The sequence below is a fragment of the Prionailurus viverrinus genome, chromosome F1 (assembly GCF_022837055.1).
Source record: "Prionailurus viverrinus isolate Anna chromosome F1, UM_Priviv_1.0, whole genome shotgun sequence".
NCBI lineage: Eukaryota > Metazoa > Chordata > Mammalia > Carnivora > Felidae > Prionailurus > Prionailurus viverrinus.
The window spans coordinates 42,905,970-42,931,049 of NC_062577.1; the positions used below are offsets into that span (position 1 = coordinate 42,905,970).

General features: G+C 35.1%; 1 protein-coding gene across 9 annotated transcripts in view; it reads left to right on the forward strand.

Moving 5' to 3' along the window:
- Positions 1 to 25,080, forward strand: part of KCNT2 (potassium sodium-activated channel subfamily T member 2) — a 364,447-nt gene that overhangs the window by 256,983 nt on the left and 82,384 nt on the right. For 7 of the 9 annotated variants that reach the window (XR_007148220.1, XR_007148221.1, XR_007148222.1 and 4 more), the window contains exons 17-19: positions 7,424 to 7,637; positions 10,371 to 10,476; positions 14,809 to 14,981. Coding sequence is in view for 6 of the 9 variants with exons in the window: in XM_047840783.1 (XP_047696739.1) it covers positions 7,424 to 7,637; positions 10,371 to 10,476; positions 14,809 to 14,981 (493 nt within the window). In the remaining 3 variants the exon portion in view is untranslated. Of the gene's footprint in view, positions 1 to 7,423; positions 7,638 to 10,370; positions 10,477 to 14,808; positions 14,982 to 24,078; positions 24,151 to 25,080 lie in introns of all 9 variants that reach the window. The other 2 variants (XM_047840789.1, XM_047840788.1) reach the window with 1 other exon arrangement.

Below are 25,080 nucleotides of genomic sequence, written 5' to 3' on the forward strand. Positions count from 1 at the left end.
AACACTTGTGTATTTCTTTTGTAAGTTCTGTATCCAGTTATCAACAGAGGCTATTTCAGATATTCACCATTTTTCTCAAAACTCTTCTTCCATCCTCCAACTCAGGATTGAAGTTAGGTTTTATAACCTAGAAGTAAAAAAAAAAAAAGGAAATAGATCCAGAAAAATAAGAATTTCCTTTAAAATTTGCCACCAAACTACCTATAAGCCCACAAACATTCAGTTTTTGTCACAAGGATATGTGTCCTTCCTTTTAACATTTAACATTTTAATAGGAATGTCATCACTTATATAGTGGGCCCATCTCTTTTACCTCTTCTGGAACCTCACCTGTGTTTTGATTCATCCTCATTACCTAACTTCATTTTTTTTCAAAATCATTGGCTCATTTCTCCTTCCTTTGTTTTTTTCTCTGTCTCTGTCTCTGTGTGTCTCTCTCTTCATAAACACACACACATACACACACACACACACACACACACACCCCTGAACCTCTTGGAATGACATCTTCATAGGTAAATTCCTTGAAAGAGTTGTCTTCAGTTGCTGGCTTGTTGTCCCTTCATGCTCTACCCAGTTCAGTCTGAAATCTGCAGTCCTTATGTCCCTACTCTGACAAAGTCACCACTCTTCTGTTTGTCACTAAATTCATTGAGCATCTTCACAGCATGGGACAGTTTTGACCATGTTCTTCCTGAAACACTCTAGTGCTTTTTCTCTGTATCGTGTACATTCATTTTCCCTAAATAGTCCCATCTGTTCCTATAGATTGATTTGCCTGCCAAAAATTGATGATTCTCTCATGTAAATCATTAACTTAAATTTCTCTTCACAACAACATATTCAGCGGTGTACTGGTTATTTCTGTCTGGATGCCTCACAGGAAAAACTAGCACAGCATATTCAAATTGAACCAATCTTTCTGCCATCATGAAAAACCATCTTTCTCCTCTATTTTTTGGCTAAAGGACAGATGACACATTATAATTTATAAAGTCACAATTCTGACTTTTCACTCTTTCTGTCTTCTCATATCTCAGAATTCACCCAATTCTGTTAAATCTGATCATTGAGTAACCCTGAGAGTCATTCCCTTCTCTCTTTGTGCATTGTCTGTATGGTCATGGTCTCAGTCTCCATCATCTTTCCCCTCAACTGCAGGGTCAGTCCCCACAACCTTCTCTCCATGCCTTGGTGCTGTCTTGCATTCTTCTACACCTTGAAACCAGAGTAATAATTTTTACATAATTTTGATAGTGTCATTGTCCCACATAAATCATTTGAATTGCTTCTTATTGGTCAATGGGAAAAAGAAATCTAAATTTTATAATATCACATGGCTTATAATTTGGATGACCAAAATCTCTTATTCTCATGAGTCAATCCCAGTTTCCCCAGGACAGTTCCAGTTTATATACATTGTCCCGGGTGTAATTATTGAATTCTTGATTCTCAAGAAGATAAATTGCACAGTCACTTTACTTATAAATTTTTTAATGATTCCATCTTAATTTTCTAGTCCTGTATTTTATCATCCCTTTAATTGCACTCCTAAGTCCCAATCATACTAAATTCCTTTCAATCTTCACTAATGGTTTCTGACCAGTAGACCTTCACACATGAAGTTTCTTTTGGCAGGATCTACTCCCCAGCCTCCAACTTTGCCCTGGTAACAACTTCTAATCCTTTGTATCTCAGTCTCAATATCAGTCTTTCTGAGACATATTCCATGGCTCTACTTGGACTGTATTAGGTAACCCTGTTTGTCATTGACATAGCATATTATCTTTCTTCTACAGTAGTCCTACTCATTATCTTTCCATTATTCACAATTACTTATTGAGTACCTAATATGTGCTGGAAACTCTTATAAGTATTTATGATAAATTAGTAAACAAATAGACAAAGATGCCTAGCTCCCAGAGCTTACATTCAATCACAGAGAAGACTAGCAATAAATAGCACATAAAAAATAAAGAAATTATTTAGTGTGTTAGAAAGTGATGAGTAATAAGAAAAAAGAAAGAGGGAAACAGAACTAGTTAAAAAAGTTCTATGAATTCTGGAGAGACTGGATTTTTAAATGAGGTGGTTATTGGGCCTTATTGAAAAGGTAACATTTGAGAAAATACTTGAAGAAAATGAGGGAATTAGCTCTGTGCATATCTGGAGGAAGATCAAGTCCCCACTGGGAGCCTAACTGGGCGGTCTGGGAATAGTAAAAAGGTTCTTGTGACTCAAACACAGTGAGGGATAGTGGGGTATAGGAGATAAGGTAGAAGATGTAAAATAAGACAAATTGTGTTGGGGCTTTTAAAGTCAAATTAAAGATTATTGTTTCTACTCTGAGTGAAGGAGAATTCATTGAAAGTTATAAGCAGAGCAATGGCACGACCTCATCTATGCTAACCTATGTTTTAATACAATCACTTTGTCTGCTATTGAGATTCTTGGTTTGGCCAAAGGATCAGAGTATTTTCAAGTGGAAATGGTAAGAAGGAGAAAATTCTGGGTAAACTTTGAAGATAGAATAATCAGGGTTTGCTAATGATTGTAAATAAACTGAGAAAGGAGAATTGTGAAGAACTCCAAGGTTTTTGGTTTAAGCAACTGGAAAAAGGGAATGGCTGTCTATTGAGATAGAGAAGGCTTGGGGGAGTGCAGGTTTGGCTGGGGTCGTGGGGGGGGTGGGGCAGGTAAAAAGTTCAGTTTGGGTCACACTGAACTTCAAATGTTTGTTTGACATTGAGAAAAAGATGTCACATAGGAAGTTAGACATAGAAGTCTAGAGTTTAGGAAAGAGTTGTATACTGAAAAGGTAAATTTGGGGTTTGTGAGCTTATGTATTATATTTAAAGCCATGAGACTGAACAAGATCATTGATGAAATAAGTATGGACAGGAAAGGGATAAAAACAAAGAGTAAATCCTGCAGGATATCAACATTAAATATCAGGGAGATGAAAAGAAACCAGCAAAAGAGACCAAGAAGGAGCCATTGGCAAGGTAGTAGGAAAGCCTGGTGAGTGTGTGGTCTTAGAATCCAAATGAATCAAGTGTGTCAAGATACTGGAGTGATCAGCCATGTCTACTGCCACCAATAGTTCAAATAACATCAGAATTGAGAACTGGCAATTGAATGTAACAAAATGGTGACCGTTGCTCTTTCATTGGAGTGGTAGCGGAAAACGGCAGATCGGAGGGGTTCATGATGGTAGAAGACAAATTAGATATGCTAGGTCCAGTGTCTCTCAAAAAGTTTTGCTGCAAAGGGATGCAAAGAAATGACTTTGTAGTCATGGTGGATATACAAGGAAGTGAGGAGGGCAAGGCAATCGGGAATATATTTAAGAGAATGAACATAACGATAGACTGTGGAACTTAATTTAGCTAAGGAAATGAAAAGCCATCTTTGGTTGAAGGAAACTGAAAAGGTAGTGGATTCAAAGATTATAATTCCACTGGGAATTAAAAAGGGTAGAGGTGGAAGGAGAAGAGGCGAAGGTACATATCAGAGAATGAGATGCCAGAAATAGAGTTTACATGTACTAAACAGTAACTGTCAGATTTAGGGTATGACTGTGAGAGTGAATCGTTAAAGAATGGTGGAAGAAAAGGCCATTAGTGGATGAAGGGACAAGGAACTAAGTTTAGAGTATTGGAAGGATCATCTTCATGTGTAATGAAATATAAATCTATCTACATGCATAAAGAACTTGCTGAGAATGAGGACAGACATTGTACTGGATGGACTAATGCAGGAACTAAACTATCCAAGCATATTCATTTGCATTGATGCAGGTATCGGTTAGTTAGAGAGTTGAATTTAAACAGGATTTGCTTTTGCCAGGAGAGTAGGGGAGCAAAAATGTGACAAGGGAGCCAAGAGTGTTTGCTAGCAAATAATCATACTGCTTAAATATGGAGCCTAAGGTGGGTAAGAAGAGAAGACAGAACATGAAAGGAGTAAGGGAGACAATTCAAATTTGGTATCATAAATACAGTTGAAGTTCCAGTGGAGTGAAACCATAGCTGAAGTTGAGACACAAATAAAAGTGACCTAAAAAGATAGGAAATAGTGGTGGTCAGAGGGTGAATGCAGGAAATGAGTAAAGGGAGCACTGTTGTAATTGGTTATAATAAAATCTAAAGAGTGAATGTGGAAGTGAGGGGCTAAGATAAGGTGAAAAGTGGTTTCTTTAGTAAATTCAAGGAAGTGAGATTTTGGATGTGGGAAAGTTTATTTACCTGCATTTTTAACACACTGAATGAGGCAAGAAAAGTGTTATGCATTGGATTGTGTCCACCAAAATTCATATGTTGAAATCCTAACCGCCACCCCCCCCCCGCCCCCCGTAACTCAGAATGTGATCTTTTGGAGCTAAGGCCTTTACAGAGGTGATCAAGGTAAAATGAGATCATTAGGGTGGGCCCAAATCCACTGTGACTGGTGTCTTTATAAGAAGGGGAAATTAGGACACAAAGACACATCAAAGGAAGACAGTGGGAGGAGACATAGGGAGAAGATGGCCATCTACTAGCCAAGAAGTGAGACCTGGAACAGATCATTCCCTCACAGCCCTCAGAAAAAAACCAGTCCTTCTAACACCTGGATTTTGGGTGTCTACCCTCCAAAACTATGAGGCAATAAATTTCTGTTTCTTAAGCCAACCAATTTCTTTGGTTCTTTGTTATGAATGCAATAGTATTGGAGAAACGGACTAGAATCTTTAAGAAATAAGTAGAATGGCATAGTATTAGTTACCAAACAGAGCCATGAAAGATAGCGGTGGTAGAATCTTGAAGGTATGGGATACAAAGCTGGTATTTTCTAAAGGATAAAAGGAAAATGGTCTAAAAGAGACAGTGACAGCACTGAGGGTATTTATCTACCTCCAACCCACCGTTTTAAAGGGGTGACGGGAAAATGTTAGGGAAGAGCCAGGTTTGTTAAGGAAAGGAAATGTTCCAAGAACAGCTTGTTTCTGTAATTGAAACTACTTTCTAAATTGCGTCTTCCCTGCTAGATTCTTTCTCAGGATCGTATCCCTCAGGCCCAGTTTGGTGCCAGGTGTCCGTGTTGGCAGAATAATCAGGAAGTGACCAAATTTCCCTATGTTGGGCAAGAAAATGATAAAGCGGTAGTTGGGGGTTATGTGGAGTCAAATACATTTGGAGAATGGAGTTAAAAGATCATGATTCCTTAGGAAGCAGGAGGGGATTTAATTCCCCCAAGAAGAGTAGGGATGAGCTTTATGTAAATGGAGGTATGTTTGTTTGCTTCTAAGCAGAAATAAAGGAATAAAAGTTGAAACTTTCATGTTTGTTTAAAGTCAGGGAATTGAAGGGTTTTTTCTACATTAAGTTCTGTTTCTTCCCTGAATATGGCACTGTGGTTATCTGCAGAGGATAAATAATATACATATGATTTTTTTAATGTTTTAATGTTTATTTTTGAGAGAGAGAGGGAGAGACAGAGTGCGAGCAGGGGAGCGTGCAGAGAGAGAAGGAGACACGATCCAAAGCAGGCTCCAAGCTCTGAGCTGTCAGCACAGAGCCCGATGTGGGGTTCAAACTCCCGGACCCCAAGATCATGACCTGAGCCTAAGTCAGACGCTTAACCGACTGAGCCACCCAGCTGCCCCTATACATATGAATTTTAACTCAAAATCTTAGGATATAAATCATGTATTGCTTTTTTTATTTTTGTAAGTCAAATATATAAAATTTAATTTTTAATCAATTCCAGACTTAATAGAAAATTTAATCTCATTTTCTCTAGGATCCCCATTCACCCCTCCCCCAAAGAGAATGAGTTATAGATTAGTCCTTATTTATGATGCTAAAATTTTGGGTGAGTGTATAGTTTCTGATGGCAACCACCTTTACCTTCGCTCTGATATTGGAATCGCTGAGTGCTGGTAGCCACATCTCTTTCTCAGAAACAGCAGTTCTAAATATGTTCATCTATGCCCCTCACACAAAGGCTTCCCCACTGACTACAGACACAGTAGGCTTCCCGTCCCTTTAATCTGAGTATGTGTATATGAAGAGGTACCAGTCTCTGAAACTTGACCCCCAGAATTTATTTGAATTTTGAGGAATTCTCAAATATTCTCACTAGACTTGTGCTACCAACCCTCACCCTCAAAAACATTCTGTTCATCTGTCTTTCTGTGAAGACTTGTAGTTGCCTCAGAGGTTTTAGAAATCAGTCGCTGACCTCTCTTTCCATGGTACAGGAAAGAGATGCTAAAATCCATTAGTTTTATTTCCCCTTTAAAAATGCCTGCTGAGATAGTAAAGGAGGCGGCAAGGTCAGGTTTGAGAGAAGTGGAGAGTGTTTTAATAGATGATTCAGATGGGACAAAGTGAGGTCTAAGGGCTTTTAGAAAGATGACGAGGTATCACTGAGTGCACACATGAAGTGAGTGGTAGTGAAACGTGATGGCATCTATCAGGTAGATTGTATTATTTTCTTCCGAAGGGTAGAGACATCAACTTTCCACAAATTGGTGTTTAAATTAATTTCAAAATTCCAATACAAAAAGTCCCAAAGGAATTCGTTTCTTCTGTTTACTGTTGAGTACCTCAAGTATTCAAAAGCCTTAAGCTATCTGGGTTTGCTGTTCCTGCTGTCTCAGGGTATTTCCACAGCTCCTGAACTTGCACTCACTATTGTCACTGTTGTCTTTCCCGTCAAAAACCAAAAGTCATGACTTCAGAGTAACCTTCCTTACCACCTGGTGAAAAGTTCATACATCCTCCTGCTCCCAACCCCACTGTTCTTTTTCACATCATTTGTTTTATGTTCTGCATGGTATTTATCATTATCTAAAAGAGTTTTTCCCCCCATTTATTTGTCTACTTGGTTATTTTAAAGATAAATGGTTATATGTGGAAACATTGTCTCACTCCCTGCATATCCAAAGTGCCTAGGTTAGGTGCTTGCCATGCGGTGATTACTCAATAAATATTTGTTGAATAAATATAAAATATTAATGGTTCCAATATAAAAAAGTGATTACGAATCAACAAGAGAATAATAACAAAATGAGGGGAAAGATATAATGAGAAATACACAATATTGCAAAGGATAAAAATTCTTTTTATTAATTTTAAATAAATGTAAATTGAAACAAGGTATTTTTTTCACTTTAAATTCCTAAATATTTCAGGATTTCACAAGTCTTATGTTTTGTGCAATAGAGCTAGACTCAGCAAATACACTTCTGCACAAGTACACAATTTTTTTTTAATCCACGTAGGTAAGAAATGCCCACGTGAGAAAGAAATAACTTTGAGATTAAAGGATAAACAATAATATGTTCCCTGGTTATAATGGTTGTATTTTTATCATTAAATGGTTGATTCTCATACAAATGGCAAATGTTTTGATGGATTTTTATGTTTCATTATTGCAGGTACGGTGGCTATAGACTTGCAAGACACAAGCTGTAGATCAACAAGTGGCCCCACCCTGTCTCTTCCTACAGAGGGAAGCAAAGAAATCCGAAGACCTAGCATTGCCCCCGTTTTAGAGGTTGCAGATACATCATCTATTCAAACATGTGATCTTCTAAGTGATCAATCAGAAGATGAAACTACACCAGATGAAGAAATTTCTTCAAACTTAGAGTATGTTTAGATAGTCTAAATTGTAAGATTTACTGGGATTTGTGCTATGAGACATTAATGTCCTTACCTTTTGGACATCTTAGAATCAATTCTACATACTTCTACCAAAACATCCTTCCTACTAGCCAATATCTCTGTTATATAAAAATAGAAAATATTTTAAGACCTCAAATTTCTGGCTTCAACATATATTTCCAGGCTCCATGTTCTCTCAATTATCTTTTATCCTTAAAGAAGAAAATACATAAATCGTTATTTTCATGCTATAAGATGCATTTTCATGATTGTATGTTTTTGTTAATTATATTGTACTCTCTAAACTTTATAACCTTCCATGTCGATATTGAAGTTCAGTTATTAAATGACATGTAATGGAGCTTTCTTCCATTAAGCTTCCCTTCCAAATCTCAGCATTTCAGCAGTCTTTTGCATATGATATACGTCAATAATATTTTGAATGCATGGATAAAGGAAGTACTTGTGCTCTTTACTGTGCTTCCGTAACACATAGGGCCAATGTACATGCTATTAGTCACATTTTAGCCTTCAGTAGGGTTTGTTTACTTGTCTTCATCACATATTATATTGCTATTTCTTGAGGAAAGCACAGTGGTCAACAGTCTTGACTATGGAGTCTGAAAGAATTTGTTTCTCATGGCAGTTCCACCTTATACTGGTTATGTACAAATGACTTTGATTAAACAATCTGAATCACAGTGCCTATATCTATAAAGTGAGTATAATTGCGGCTTCATGATGTTCATATGAAGTTTAATTGAGATAATGGAGAAGTGCTTATGACAATGCTTTGTGCAGATTAAGCATTCAATGAGTAATAATTACTAGGAGGTATAGCAGGGCTAGTAGTAGTGTCAATGGTAACACCATTCACATACTGCTCCTGATATCTTTCATATAATAGATGTTCAATTAACATTGATGTTAATGTTGAATTGAACTAAAATAGCCTGAAATACAAGTGAAACTTTAAAAAATCCTTCTTTTAATCCTTTACACTTTAAAAAAATCTATTACAGGGAAGTTTGATGTACCTACAGAACACAATGCACTCTCCAAGAAATCAGTAGTACTTAATTATAGTTATGAAATATTTGATGGGAACAAGGAGGTTTGAGTGCCAGGATTTTCCTAGAAATTACTTTGTGTGCTGTGATTGAAATTCTTTGCATGTGCTTTTGAAAAGATTGAGAGGTCGAATTTTTTTATTTTTAGAAAACAGAAAAAGATGAAGTAAAAGTGGAGATTATCAGGTTCTAAATTTGCAAAATGGGCACCTTTTTACCCTCCTAGCTAATAATGTCTGGAAAACAGTTTAAACTAGGTTTGAAATTTGGTTTAGAGGGTAAATTTTTACTGAGAAAACAGTTTTCATATTGGATAAAGGGATTTTGCCTCTACTAAATTTTATTTCTTAATAAATAAATAGTTCTTTTTTCTGCTGCTGCTACTTTTTGATAGTTTTATTTTGAAAATCAATACAGCCGTGATGTACAAGTGGCTATTTTCATGAAGTCAGCAAACAAATGAATGTTTTTGATGATATTTTAAGGAAGATTCCAACAATATTGTTTTTGGTGAATGTTTGAGTGATTAAATCAACTGTTTACTCCTTTGTGATTATGCATCCAGGACTAATGAGTATTGACGAAGTAAATCATAATAAGTCATTTTGCTTTAGGGGCGCCTGGGTGGCTTAGTCGGTTAAGCGCCTGACTTTGGCTCAGGTCATGATCTCATGGTTCGTGGGTTCAAAACCCGCATCGGGCTCTGTGCTGACAGGTTGGGACCTGGAGCCTGCTTCCAGTTCTGTGTCTCCCTCTCTCTCTGCCCTTCCCCCACTCACGTTCTGTCTGTCTCTCAAAAATGAATAAACGTTAAAAAAAACCTTTTTTTTTAGAAAATAAGTCCTTTTGCTTTAAATGTGTTTTGTAAAAAATAATGGTCATATTTTAAAAAGTCTATCTAAATTTTTAAAAAAATTTTTTTTTCAACATTTATTTATTTTTGGGACAGAGAGAGACAGAGCATGAACGGGGGAGGGGCAGAGAGAGAGGGAGACACAGAATCAGAAACAGGCTCCAGGCTCTGAGCCATCAGCCCAGAGCCTGAGGCGGGGCTCGAACTCACGGGCCGCGAGATCGTGACCTGGCTGAAGTCGGACGCTTAACCGACTGCACCACCCAGGCGCCCCAAGTCTATCTAAATTTTTAAACCGAGGATTGGCAAACTTTTTGTACAGGAACCAGCTAGTAAATATTTTATACTTTATGGGCCTATTTGGCTGTACACACCCAGCTATTTTTGACACATGAAAGCACCCATTGACAATACATAAAATGAATGAGTATGGCTGTGTCCTAAAGAAACTTTACTTGTAGATACTTACATTTTAATTTCATAATATTTTATGTGACATGAAATATTATTCTTTTGTCTTTTTTCAACCATTTATTTTTTAAAGCTTTTTCCAATCCTTTAAAATAAAAAACAAAACAAAACACTTTCAATTCACAAAACTAGCTGATGGGCCAGACATGGTCCATGGGTCCTGGTTTGCTTATCCTTATTATAAATCCTTTCTTTATCAAAATGTAATTGCAACAAAAGAGTTGCATCTAACTTTATGAAAATCGAGGGGTATGGCTATAACTTAATGGTACAGCTTTGTGTGTTTTGTTCAAGGCAATTCAAATATTTCATATTATTTTACAGATATGCTAAAGGCTACCCACCTTACTCTCCATATATAGGAAGTTCACCCACTTTTTGTCATCTCCTTCATGAAAAAGTGCCATTTTGCTGCTTAAGACTAGACAAGGTAAGTAATTGTTATTTTCTCCAAAACCGAAATTATGGCACTTTGTAATTACATATATTTAAATAATTTTTTATAATCTTTTGACTAAGATATGTTTAAAGAGCATTATCTTTTCAAATGTAAATGTAATACATAAAATGGTGAATTGTACTTTCTTAACTGAACTGAAGATTACCCAAAAACTCTACTCTTCTACTAAAATACCCAATGATTCAGCCAGTCATCTTGTTAAGGAAAAAACAAAGGTGCCAGAATCTCAAAGTTATGAATTTTCAACATCCAAAGTCTCTCAAAATTACTTTGGCCAAATGGGCACTATTTATTTTGCCAGGTATTTTTGTCTCAAAACTTAATGTGTGATTGCTTGACATGGTAAAATTAGCTGATCTATGTGTTAGCCACAAAGGTTCATTATTGATTAGACTGAAAGCTAATATCTGTGTCGTGGTTAATATCTCCTTTCCTAAAGATTTTACTATAGTTCTTGGTTCCTGTCTGGATGTTCCAAAGAAACCATTCAAAACAGAAAGATTCCAAGAAGGCGAGCATTTTTAAATCCCTTTCACGATATGGCCAATTGGCATGACCTGTATAAGAGCTTGTTCTCTTGATGAATAAGAAAGCAGATAAAAAGAAGATTCTCAACTGCCCCTCCCACCTCCTAGAAATTAAAATGTGCCACTAATTCTAACCAGGAATTTTACTGTAAATTTTGGAGTTAATGGGTGTTAAAATCTGCTTACAGGCTTTGAAATTTGGGCAAATAACTTCACCATTAAATTTCAGTTTCCACATCTGCAAAATGTTTGTAATTTTAATATGAGCCTCATCGGGTTCTTTTGAGAATTCTATAACTTAGTGTGTGTAGAATGCTTTTAACATAGTGCCTGGAAGTTAATAAATGACTAGGCACTTAACGCATTCTGTTAGTATTCTTGCTACTGTTACTTTTTTGTGTAATAAACATCATGAGTCTTGGCTATTACTGTCATTCTTAAGATTAGCAGAACATTAGAAAATTTCTGCCTTTATCATTCGGAAGCATTTTTTTGTAAATCTTTGTCATTGCTTCCAAATATTCATCTGGGTCCATTAAGATGGACAGTTCCATCTCTCAACGCCTTTTTCTTTTGTTCTTGTTTTAATTTACCGTGTGCAGTATTTGATAGTACTATCTGTGTATTTTTGATAACAGTAATAAATCTTAAGCTTCAGGACTCTTCACCTGTATTGACCCTTTCTAAGAACCTGTGACTAATTTTTTTAGTTTATAATATTTGTGTTATTTTCCTTGAAGAACATTCCCCAAGAAACAGAAGCTTTAGGCCCCACAAAACCTGGATTCACTTCTTGTACCATTTTATTTTTTAACACACAGTTCAAGAGAAAAAACATACTGGGAGACCAAAGAGGGGAAATGATTTATCCCCAAGCAGGACAACTGATATAACTGCAAAGTTAAGCTTTCAGAGATACAGATTGGTGAACAATAGAGGGCCCTTTAAAACTAAAGACTGAACTGTGTCTCTACCATATAGAGAAGGCAAAGTTTCTGAATGTTGCTGACTAGCTGTGACATCTGGTATTATCATATATTTATTTAGCATTAGGCTGGCTGGAGGTGGTGGTCTGCTCCATAAAGGAATGCCTACTTTGTAATTAGGAGATGGGGTTGGGCAGCCAATCCTACTGCATCTGTGAACTGTGAGTTGGGATTATGTTGCCCAGTTCATTCTGCATCAGCATCAACAAGCTGGTTCCTCAAGGTTTATCAACACTAAATTCCTTGTTTTCTCCTTTTTGTTTTATTAATTGAGCTACTTCTTCTTAAAAAAATTTTTTTTGATGTTTATTTATTTTTGAGAGAGAGAGAGAGACAGAGCACGAGTGGGTGAGGGGCAGAGAGAGAGAGGGAGACAGAATTCAAAGCAGACTCCAGGCTCCAAACTCTCAGCACACAGCTGGACACAGGGCTTGAACCCACAAACCGTGAGATCATGACCTGAGCTGAAGTCGAACACTTAACTGACTGAGCCACCCAGGTGTCGCTAATTGAGCTACTCCTAAATTAGTTCTTTTGTTTCTCATTTTACCTCATAAATCTTCAAGTTCTTAATAGTCTCAACATCACCTGTCACTCTTCCCTTTCCAAGGCCTCTTTGTGAGTGACCTCATTCCTTCATATGGTTGCAGATCCTACTTATATTAGTAAATCTTCAATCATACTTCCAATGAAGGCTTATTGCTCCCTCCTTTTTAAAACCATTTCCCCTTTCTCTATTCTTTTTTATACCTTAAACCTTCCTTCTGGTTTCATTTTTCTACTTCCCAGATTATAGCTTTTAGAAATTCTCTTACTAAGGTCCTATCAGTGTTGAATTCTGTCAATTTCAGTTTCTCTACAAATATTCTTAATCTTAAAAGATAGATTTGTTGGGTGTCCAATTCCAAGCTATGAGTTTTCTTTTTCCTTTAAGCACATTGGGATTTTATTTACTGCCTTATGGGCTCCATGTTGCTTTTGAGAAGTGGCCATCATCCTAGTTCCTATTCCCTGTGGAGAGTCTCTCTTTTCTGTTTGGCTGGTTTTAAGATCTTGTCATTGCCTTGGTTGTTCTGCACTTTTATTACCATGCATATGAAGCTGGATTTTTATTTATTATTTGACTGAAGTTTTGAGTATTTCATTAATTCTAGAAAATCCTCAGTCAGTATTTACTTGAATAGGGCTTCTTTCTGATACTTTCATTTTCAGGCATCTTGTTTAAATATATGTTAGACACTGTCACACTGTTTTCCAAATATCTTCATTTTTTCTTACTACTTTATATCACTTTCCTTCTCACATTCTGAGTAGTTACTTCAACTCTGCCCTGCAGTTGACCCCATTCATATGCATCAAATGTGTAATATTACCCAGCTTTTGAGTTTTATTTTTAATTAGTGTACTTTTTAGTTCTAAAAGAGAATATATGCATTTCTTAACTTTTTTTTAATGTTTATTTTATTTTTGGGAGAGAGAGAGCATGAGTTGGGGAGGGGCAGGGAGAGAGGGAGACACAGAATCTGAAACAAGTTCAAGGCTCTGAGCTGTCAGCACAGAGTCCAATATGGGGCTCGAACTAGGGAATGGTGAGATCATGCCTAGGCTGAAGTCAGAGGCTTAACCAACTGAGCCACCCAGGTGCCCCAAATATATGCATTTCTCTTAACATCTACCTGAGTATTTTAAATAATCTCTTCTTATTTGTTCATACTTTAAATGTTCTCTTTTTTTTCTTTAAATACAGTAAATGTGTTCGTTTTATATTCTGAATCTAATAACATCAATAATTTGTAGTCTTTGTGAGTCTAATTCTATCATTTATTGTTTCTGTTGACTCATGGTGCCTTGTTCCCAACAGCATTTTGTAATTTTTTATTAAAGAATGAAGGTAGAGAATATTCCAGAATTGGTGATGAATCCACAGAGAATCAACTAATCTCAACCCAAATAAACAAACTCACATAGAGACATAGATAGATGAAAAAGCAGAACACTAAAGGAGTTCTCCATGCAGATAATTTAGTTTAAAAGAACCTTGGTTTAATACTGCTATGTCTATTAAGTACCAGCCCCCTAGAAAATAGCAAAATACCCTGAGGGCAACAATGAGTTTTGATAAAGTGTTGTTATTGTTTTTGTTGTTATTACCAGTAGTAGTATTGTACTTTTGTGTATTTCTATCATTATCTTGACAGGTCAGATATACAGTTATATAATTAAGGATTTTGTTTTGTTTTGTTTTGCTTTTTTGTTTTTTAACAACAAAGAAAATGTTTTTTCCATATTTGTCCCTTTAGATATTCAGTACTTGGAATGTTCAAAGGTTATTTAATGATTCTATTTCTGGCAATGAAAGTCAGAAGTAGATTTTTCCCAGCATTATTGAGATATAAATGGCAAATAAAAATTGCATATATTCAAGGTATATATAACATGATGTTTTGATATACATACACATTATGATAATTTTTAAATATAGATACCCAGATGTCATCTAGTAGTAAGTTTCAGTTTCCAGTAGAACATGTGTGCACACATACTGCTGACTTTTTCTTCCCCTACATCATGCTACACACCCGCAATCATTTGTCTTGCCATGCACACCTTCGTTTCCTGAAGCAGGCTGGAGAATGGCATAGAAAAATGTAACTATTTTCAAATTTTTTATAAAATAAGGGATTTACTAGGTTAACTTAATTTTACTTTTCCATATATCCTAAATTTTTTTCACCAAATTTTAGTGGAGTGTAAAAATGGCATTTCTTTGTATAATTTTTCTTCTCTAGAGTTGCCAGCATAACTACTATGAGGACGCAAAAGCCTATGGATTCAAAAATAAGCTAATTATAGTTGCAGCTGAAACAGCTGGAAATGGATTGTATAATTTTATTGTTCCTCTCAGGGCATATTATAGACCAAAGAAAGAACTTAATCCCATAGTACTGCTATTGGATAACCCGTAAGTATATTTTAAAATACCCAAACAAGACAAAGAGTTTTTAACATTATATCAAAAATAATTTACTTTACTTTGCTTAGAATATTTTAAATCAGATACATTATGGCACATGATTCATTGGGAGGTATATTTTGTGCTAAAACAATCACTGAATATGGTTATGTTTCACAAATACTACTTGAAACATCACTGGAGCACTCTGAGCATCTTATTTAAAACTATTTTGCACGTTGTTATCACTCAATATCAATGGGAAAGACGCCATTGAAATAATTACAGTTATTTTCTTTAAGTTAATCAGCTAGCCTGGAAAATTTCTGCCAAAACTAGACAAATTTCTTGTCTTTTGAAAGAACCATTAATTATCAGCTAAGCATATTAATGATCCATTCTTATGTGATAGTATGATACATAATTATAAGTTATTATGATTCTTCCACTGTTAAAACATACATTCTATACCATAACATGAATAATTAATGCTTTACCATGTTCATTTATTTTGAAAATGTGGGATTGATATACTCTTGTGAGATAAGACTACTTAAGCATTTCACAATCCTTATGCAAATATAAATGTGGGTCACTGAATGTTATGGTCAAACCCATTGTGTCCTAAAATTATGATATTCCTCTCTGTGACTCAAAATTGGTAGCAGATGGTTCTTAGATCAATACCATATTTTAGGATCCTCCAACTCTCCTCTTAAATTCCAAAGTGATACAAAATTTCAGGATAAACTAAATGAGGCCAAAATCTGTTGCCTTGTTCTGCCTTTAAAATTTATCAAAATAAGTTTTTCAAAACAGAAATATCTTTTCACTATTTTAACTTAGTGACATTGTTTATTCTGAATATACCAATATCAAGACACTCTTTGATGCATCTTTTTTAGCATCATTATTGCAATGATAACTCTAAAAATTGAGAACACTCTAGAGGTTTCAGTTGAAGAATTTTCAGGTATGATGAATCAGTGACTTTCCTGTTATCACTTTGGCATCCAAGGAAAGATTAGGTAAATTTAGGGCAGGTATGGGGGGAGCAGAAACTTGGATTTGATGTCAGAAGAAATTAAAGCTTAATGAAACAAATCTTAGGAGGATGAAAAGTTGGGTTGCGGGATGGGTATGGCAATGGAGTGGTTGTAAAATACCTCCAAGGCCTTTGAATGTATCCCTAATTCTAGAACCTCTTTGGCAGGAAGTTCTAAGGGACTGGTTGAACTGGCACACAAGAAATGCTCAATTGGCCCTGTGAATTGTAACACATCAGGTTTTGGCTCTTTGTGCTTTTGGTGTGTTTGTTCCCTTAGAGATAGTATTTAAGGTAGGTGCATTTTCAAATTGATTGCCTTAGAACATCCTCATCTTGTATGGCTTGGATCGAAGTGGATCAACTGAGGCCCCAGAATACAGAGAGAAAGATAGGAAGAGGCTTGAAAAAGAAGTATCCCTGTGGTAAAGCAAGGGGTAAAAACTGACCTTTCCCCTGCTTTACGTTATTTCAAGGTAAAATTTCTTGTTCTAATGTGTAAATCTAATTGGGTTCCTGGACCCAGTTTCAATGTGTGTATGTGTTGGTGGGTGGTTTCCCACATCCCCAGCAAGCAATACCCGAGACCAGCTGGGTGTCCTACAATTCAAGTCAATTCTAACACTACTGTCTGGGTTAAGGGTTCCACAGGTTAAGAATTCAGTCCTATGAGATTACTTCCTCCATTCAGAAGCCAATCATAAGCTCAGCTTATCATCTGTGTTTCTGCCCAACCAGCTATAGACTGGAGGTTCCAGTGACCCCCTCCTTGGACTTGAGGTGCTACTCACAAGTCCAGGTTGTTAGCTATATTTCTTTCTTTTTTTTTTAAGTTTTTTTTTTTTGACAGAGCGAGAGAGAGAGAGCACAAGTGGGGGAGGAACAGAGAGAGAGAGAGAGAGAGAGAGAGAGAGAGAGAGAGAGAGAGAGTCTCAAGCAGTCTCCACACTGTTAGCACAGAGCCCAACATGGGTTTGAACCCACGAACCATGAGATCATGACCTGAGCCAAAATCAGGAGTCAGACATTTAACTGCCTGAGCCATTTAGGTGCCCCTTTAGCTATACTTTTGACCAACAGACTAGAAATCAGAGTTCCCTACTCAAGTTCCATTAATTTCCTAGAACAGCTCATAGAACTCAAACGTTTACTTCCTGGATTACTGGTTTACTATAAAAAGATATAACTCAGGAACAGCCAGATGGAGTTGATGCATAGGGCAAGGTATGGGGAAAGGGCATTGAGTGTCCACACCCTGTCTGAGGGCACCACTATTGCCAAATGTCCATGGGTTTACCAACCTAAAAGTTCCTCAGACTCCTTCCTTTGGGTTTTTATGGAGGGGTCATTACATAGGTAGGCATAATTGGTCAAATCATTGGTCATTTGTTGTTGAACTCAAACTCTAGCCCCTCTCCCCTTCTCAGAAATCAGGGTATGGGACTAAAAGTTCCAACCCTGTATTCATGGTTTGTTCCCCTGACAACAAGCCCCCAAAAGAGGTGGTTCCCAGAAGTCACCTCATTAATATCAACCTGGTTGTGATGGAAAGGGGCTTTTATGAATAACAAGACACCCATTGTACATCTATGGCTCTGAAGTGATATCAGGAACTGAGGACAAGAGAACAAACATTATGACAAAAAATGTTCCCATTCTCCTTTCCTCAGGAAATTCCGAGGGTTTTGGGAGCTATGATCCAAGAATCATGGATGATCTGAATGTCCAAATATATATTTCTTATAAGTCACGATATTACACCTCCCAAAAGAATCCATATCTCCAAATTTTGGAGTGGTGTTTACTCCATGGAATAGAGATGGACTTTTCTCTGTTTTAATATCTAGTCTTGTTAGGTAATCCCATGTCAGCATCATTAATCCTCCTGTGTCTACCTTATTATCCCATTGAGCAGGTGGCAGGGTCTAGAGTTCCTTTATGTGTGTGTCTTATGTAGATTTTTGAATGGTTATATCTAAATCAGTCCCTTTTTGTTTAGTTCTGAATAAATAAGTTGCCAAAGTGCCCAATTACTGATGGGTTGGTTGAATGATTGATTTGTAATTTAGAGTTATAAAAACAATTGGTCGTTTTTATAGTCTTAATTCCTAAATCTGGTCAATCATGGAAAAACCTGAAAACTCTGCTCCTCTTAATTATTGGAAAACTGGTCAGTATTTCCGCATAAATCTAGATGCAGCTTTTATTAGAGAGAGTATTTTGTCTGAATGAGACCATAGAGATCCTTTAATAAAGTCAATATTCTTTACTTCTACCCTCTGTTCATAACAGTAATAATTGTTGAGCACTTATTGCCTGTCAGTCATCATACTGGACACTTTACTTTTATTTTACATTTGTTCCCCTTAGAAATATATCTATATCATATACTGATGATTTATCCTCAGAGAGATGTACCAAGCAGCTTAAAATCTCAAAGTTCAGAAGTTACAATGATAACATTTAAATAAACCAGCTTGTGTCACTTGGTTACAGTACTCTTAATTTATAGACAAGGAAAAACAGACCAAAGAAGTTAAATGACTATTCCAAGGTTAGTTCTAGGATTAGAACCTTCTATGTAATTCATAGTTCATTGTTCTTTCAACTATATGATGTTGCTTAACTTACAGGTTTTTAACATATGCAAAAAATACAGTGCGAATTCTTTTTAGAAACAGTGATATATTTTAACTGGATTATTTTGCATTAAAATTTTTTTGCTTTCCTAATAACTTACATTTTGGAATCCAATTATTCCCATGATATTTTTTTGTTAGATGACTTTTGTAGGGTTTGACTTTTCTTTCAAAGTGTTAATGATGAAAGTACATGCTGTAATGTTTATTAGCTTCCTGAGTCCTTCCCAAAAGTGATGTCTAAAATGTTTATTTGTTGTCCTCTGCTCTTTTGGCCAAGAATGAGGAAACGAAAACTAAACACTAATAAACAATGTTCCAGGAAGTTTTATGCAATCCTTTTTTTTCAAACAATGAAATGTTTGTTGCTCTGCCATGACTAGTATTTTGTAATCTATCCTACAATGTTACAAAGAAATATGATGCTTTTCTTCTTCAACATATTTCCATGTTATAAGAATATTTATGCTAAGAATTGTATACACTTTTTTAATTATTAGTTAGTTTAGTGGGTTTTGACTTTGTTTTAAATTCACATGAGTATTGCTGAAAATAATATTCAGTACATGGCTATTTAAGTTGAAAGAACAATTAATTCAATATAACAAATAAACAATAACAGATGTCATAAGTATGGGATTTTAAGATGTAAATTAAATTGATAATATTCCCAAACATAATATGTCAAAATATGTTTTCATAATGTTTCCAAATTGAAAGACTTGTGGATCTCATCTGATAACTTAATGAAACCCAGTCACAATGGAAAAGATCTTGCATTTGATACTGGCTCATTAGAGCTGGTCTTGATTCTAATTCGTTGGCCATCTGTTTTGTTTGGTCCCTTGTGGTATGCTGATCTTAAATATTTCGATGACCACCACAACCTTCAAGGTCATCTAGTCATCTGATAATACCATTTCATAAAAGAGATGGAGACAAGAGTCAAGAACTTTGGAATATATTGCCCAAAGCTACACAAAGTTGAAGTGCAAGATCCAGGCTTATGTTCCCAAATTTTTACATCATCTTTCTACAATCCTTTTAGTGCATCAATCTTCTTTTCATATATAGTGTCCAGTAAACTTCAGCTTATTTTATTTTATTTTATTTTATTTTATTTTTTTTTTTTTAACGTTTATTTATTTTTGAGACAGAGAGAGACAGAGCATGAACGGGGGAGGGTCAGAGAGAGGGAGACACAGAATCCGAAACAGGCTCCAGGCTCTGAGCTGTCAGCACAGAGCCAGACGCGGGGCTCGAACTCACGGACCGCGAGATCATGACCTGAGCCGAAGTCGGCCGCTTAACCGACTGAGCCACCCAGGCGCCCCATCTTCAGCTTATTTTAAAAGCAATGATACATTGTCTGATATATCAGAGCCCTTATTAAAGACATTCAGTCTTTGGACTCATGGATCTGAGATATGGTCTAAGCTTACTTAACTTCTTGATAAGGCTTTTGCATGTTATCAAATATCTCTAAGCCTCAGTTTTCTCATGTGTAAAATGAGTAGGACATTTATCTGAACAGCTAATTTTGAGACTTTATAAGACAGTGTGTATGAAGCACTAGTGAAATATCTCACTTAGTAAGGCAGTCAGGAAATGTCAGTTGTCCCCCTACCCCCCATACCAATCAAGAAAATGACATTGTCACTATTCAAACTGATGAGTGGATTTGGGTGAAAACCCAATTAACAATAAAGGGAAATTTATTTTAAGCACTTAAATGAAACTACTTATATATTTTTAAGAAAGGAATAAACTACTTAACAGAATTATGAAATGCTGACAAAATAAACTGTCTCACTATATTCATTCACTTCTTGAATTTGAAATACAAAAATTAAGCCCATCACATTTATTACTTAAATGGGAAATAATGATCTTCAACTTTGCAAATCCATGCAAATCCACAAACCTTTTCACTCCTAACAATCAGTAGCTAATTAACATTTGCATGTAATGGCAATTTTTATAATGAAAGCTTTTGTAAGAATATGATGTTTTAGACTCATAAACAGTCATCTTTCTTAATATAATTACAGTTAGGTTGCAGATTAATGATGTGCTCACTTTTTTTCTGTTTACTAACATCAATTACGTCTGAGTTTGTTGAATTTTAATTTCTTTTATTATTATTTAGATACAACATGTTTTATTTTAGTCTGTGTACATTTCTTTTGTTCTAGATCTCTTTTCCTCTTTATCTTTTCTTGATTTGAAATACTTTTTTGTATATTAAGCAAAAAATCTATGAATTTATAAGTAACATATAAATATATAAGTAACACATTTAAAAAAAAATGTTTAGTTTTGAGAGAGAGAGAGAGAGGGTGAGCAGGGAAGGGGCAGAGGAGAGGGAGACAGAGGATCTAAAAGCAGGCTCTGCGATGATAACAGAGAGCCCAATGTGGGACTTCAGCTCACAAACTGCGAGATCATGATCTGAGCTGAATTTGGACGCTTAACTGACTGAGGCATCCAGGTGCCCTTAAGTAACCCATTTTTAAATGTTTGTTTCTTTTTTGCTAATTTTTTTGTGATGAGCTTTAGAGTTAAATCTGTGATTATTTTCACTTTTCCATAATGTAATTTCTAACATAGATAGGTCTTCTGTATTTAACATTCAGATAAAAAATGCATACATTTTATTCTATAGTATTGATGGTTTTGTTTTCCTACATTCCATTCTTCATCTGTCCTTTGTTTAGGGTGCAGCATAAGAATGGGACATTTCCTGTTTTTATTAGAGTTTTTATGTTTTTGCTTAGTGTCTTTCAATGTAAAGGTTATGTTTGCCAATTAACTTCAATAATTAGAAAGATTAGTCTATTAAGAGCCTATGATATCATTTATGTCACTCATCAATTACTAAGCAGTTTAGTGACATGAACACTGTTGCCAATTTATTTAAATGAGCTAACATAGTACATACAAATGTACAATTGCTATGTTCTTTATGTTTCAAGTTTCCTTATAAACTAACTTTATCAATAAAAGTAGATGAATCTATTCGTTATACAAGTTACATTTTGCAAAAAGTATGGCATATAAGATTCTCTACATTAGATATGCTTCATCAAGATTATATATTTACTAGGTTTCAAGGGCTTGATTTACCTTGTAACATAGCTGAATTTGTGTAAGGATGAACTAAGCTAGCATAATGCAGATGCTAATGTAATTTCTGAGGGTGTAGAAGGTTGCTTGCACATCGTAAATACATGTTTGTGGCAGAATTGCATGTGACTAAAATTCATGAGTTTCCTAAAACAAGGCAATAATTTTGATGTCTAAGTACCTTTAATGATTCCTACTGGAAAAAGCAACAAAATGCAAAGGACATATTTTTATTTTAACTCTAATTGGGAGCATTGGCATAAAGTAAGGACTTAATTTTTGTCCCCAGTGACCCCAGTACTATTTCTTACACAGTTTTTCAGTATTTTCATTAAGTTGAGTTATTCAATAACATTATTTACTCTTGCTTTACTAGCCTTTAGAATAGAGAAGATGGCATAAAGAAATTGAAATGATCTGAATGTAAAAGAATGAGTCAGGAAAGAAAAGTGTGGTTATTCCAGCCAGGGTATGTATCTGCAATTAATAACGAAGAATTGTAGATCCATCTCTGTCACATAGATTATTGAGCCACTCACTTTATCTGAGTAGAACTGCAAAGGAGTAAAGAGAGATGAAACAAAATAACAACCGAAAAAAGACACAGGCAAAATGATTTTTCAAACCACCGCAAAATCTCAGTAAGGTCCCAATCTTGTGGTGTCCTCACACCTGCTTCTATAAACATGAGGTAGGGGAGGAGAGTCATGGAAGTTATCGAATGAGCAATGAGAATGGCACTTCTAATTTTAAGAAGCGGAGCAGTGCTCAGACCGAACCAGAAGGCTCTATAAAAGACTGCTGCTCGGAGTGTATATTGTTATAATATTCATTGAAATGAACATGCATCATGAGTTTTTAAAATATCTGTATTCTGTGATTCATTAATATCCTTCTATGAATGCTTTGGCATAAATGATTTAAAAACTAATACAGGAAAATGTCATCTAAAGATGTTCATACCAGTATGGTATATAATAGCAAGATACAGGAAATAACCTGTAACTTCAAGAGTTAACAATATGAAAGTGAGAATAATTTATATACTGAATAATTGAGGATTTTAAACATTAATTGTGGTACATTTATAATATGTAATAATATGGGGCCATTTAAAATGACTATGAAGAAATTTAATGTTGAGCTGAATCAACATTACAATAGTATTCTTTGGAAGATTGTCTTTTTAGCTTCACTGTATTGTGCCTTCTTTTTCTTTAGAGTTAAAGGGTTAAGAGGATGATCAACAGGAAGAAAATAGGTCAGGGAGGAAAAGACTTCATCTAGCTGGGATATTATAGATGCTATCCTTCCCTTTTCCTAGAATTTCCCTCTCCTTCTCTTTTACTGGCAAACATCCAAATTTAATATCCCTTCTGTGAAATGATCCCCAATTCTGCTTTCTGAGTGCAATCTATTGTTGTTTTTTTCTGATTAAAACATATATTGTAATTATGTGCTTTTGTACATGTGTTCCGAAAGCTGTATTTTATATAGTACAAGGTAACATGATATTCTTTTTTCTGTATGCCTTAGTATAGAAATGTCTATTATATAAATATATGGGTACATATATGCTGAGTGAATAGATGCATGAAAGAGTTAATAACTTTATCAAATGAATATACTAGATTAAGTGATTTCTAAGGAAGCATCCAGGTTTATGATTCTTTCCCCAAATATGCCTATAAGTATAGAGTTTAATATATATTTGCTCAACAATATACATGGAGTAAGTCAATTATGTAAAGGTGAAATACTTTTAATTTTATATGATACATATGTTACATGGGTGCATATACTATATTTATTGATTAATAGGCTGATACATTAAAAAGGGCATGTTGTAATTGTGTATATCCCTTAGAGAGGTTGCTCTTAATAAGCATGCTAATTTAGTTCTCTATGCTTTGGGCCATCCAAGAAAAAAATCATTAATTTCTCATTTTACAATTCCTCCTCTGCATGAATAATTTTTAAAGTCATTGATAAGACTTTTTAGTCATAATTAAGGATATCAATTCAGTATTTTTGTAGAATAATGCCATAATGTTTCTGATTTAGAAAGCAGAAATACAACTTGTTTTTATAATATAATATAATAGTACATTGTATTATTCATAACAAATACAAATGATATTTTCTAATTAATGTTAAGAAAAAAGGCACTTAAAATTAATCTTGTCAACAGTGTTTAGTTTTGGAAATGCAAACTAAGTCAACTTACTTCCTTTCTCTAGAAGCGCTGCCACTGTTGTGACATTGTGTTTCATTTTGTAACCCATCTGCTACTTAGGCCAGATATGCATTTTCTGGATGCAATCTGTTGGTTTCCAATGGTTTACTACATGGTGGGCTCTATTGACAAGTAGGTGACAAAATCTTTGGCGCACTAACTAGTGTGGTGTCCTGTGGTTTGTCCTGTGCTGTGCCCCCGTGTTGCATGATGAGTGTAATTTGCCATTTCAGTATTGCAAATATGGTGTATTTTGCATGCAGAGCTTATGGTCTCGTGTTATACATCTTGTATTCAAACTTCCTAAAGCAGTAATCTGTTGTTGAATTAAAACAAATCTTGCTGCATGAGAATTTTGTCACATTTGTTTAGTTTCTAAAGCTATTTTAATTTTGCACTGTCTGTAGCAATAATGTTGTTACTAAGGGCCGAGGGATAGAGAAAACCTAAAGGTTCAGTGTTGTGATGCATTGATATCATTGTCATAACTTCTGGAAACCTTCAAAGTAATTTAGAGATGTTTGTTTTAGGCCAGATTTATAAACTGGAGCATTTCCTTAAGAGTTTACTTTATTCTAGTAACATATATCAATCTATAACTTCTAAAAATGTGTTAATTAAGAAGTCAAATGTGTGCAATATGTTAGTATTAAAATACAAATTCTTTTATATGCATGAGCATATAAGAAATATAAAAACTAAAGATCATAAAACTAATATGCACATAAAATGTGTTAGCTACCCATTAACAACAAAATGTCTACCAGAACCGTCGAAACAAAATGCTAAAAGTTATCAATTAAGAACTTTCATCCTTACGTTTTGTCCTTTAGATATTGAAAAACAAAGTCTTATAACTTTGGGAGTGTTTATTGGCTGTTGGATATATTAAAGACCAAACTAACTTATATCTAGCCTCTAGTCTACATTAATATAATTTACATGATCAGTTATCTTAATACTAACCAACTAAGATGTAGTTAGACGCATTAAAATTACTATTTAAATCCATGAATGTGAAATCAAACTATATTTTATCATTAGTAATGTTACTGTGAAATG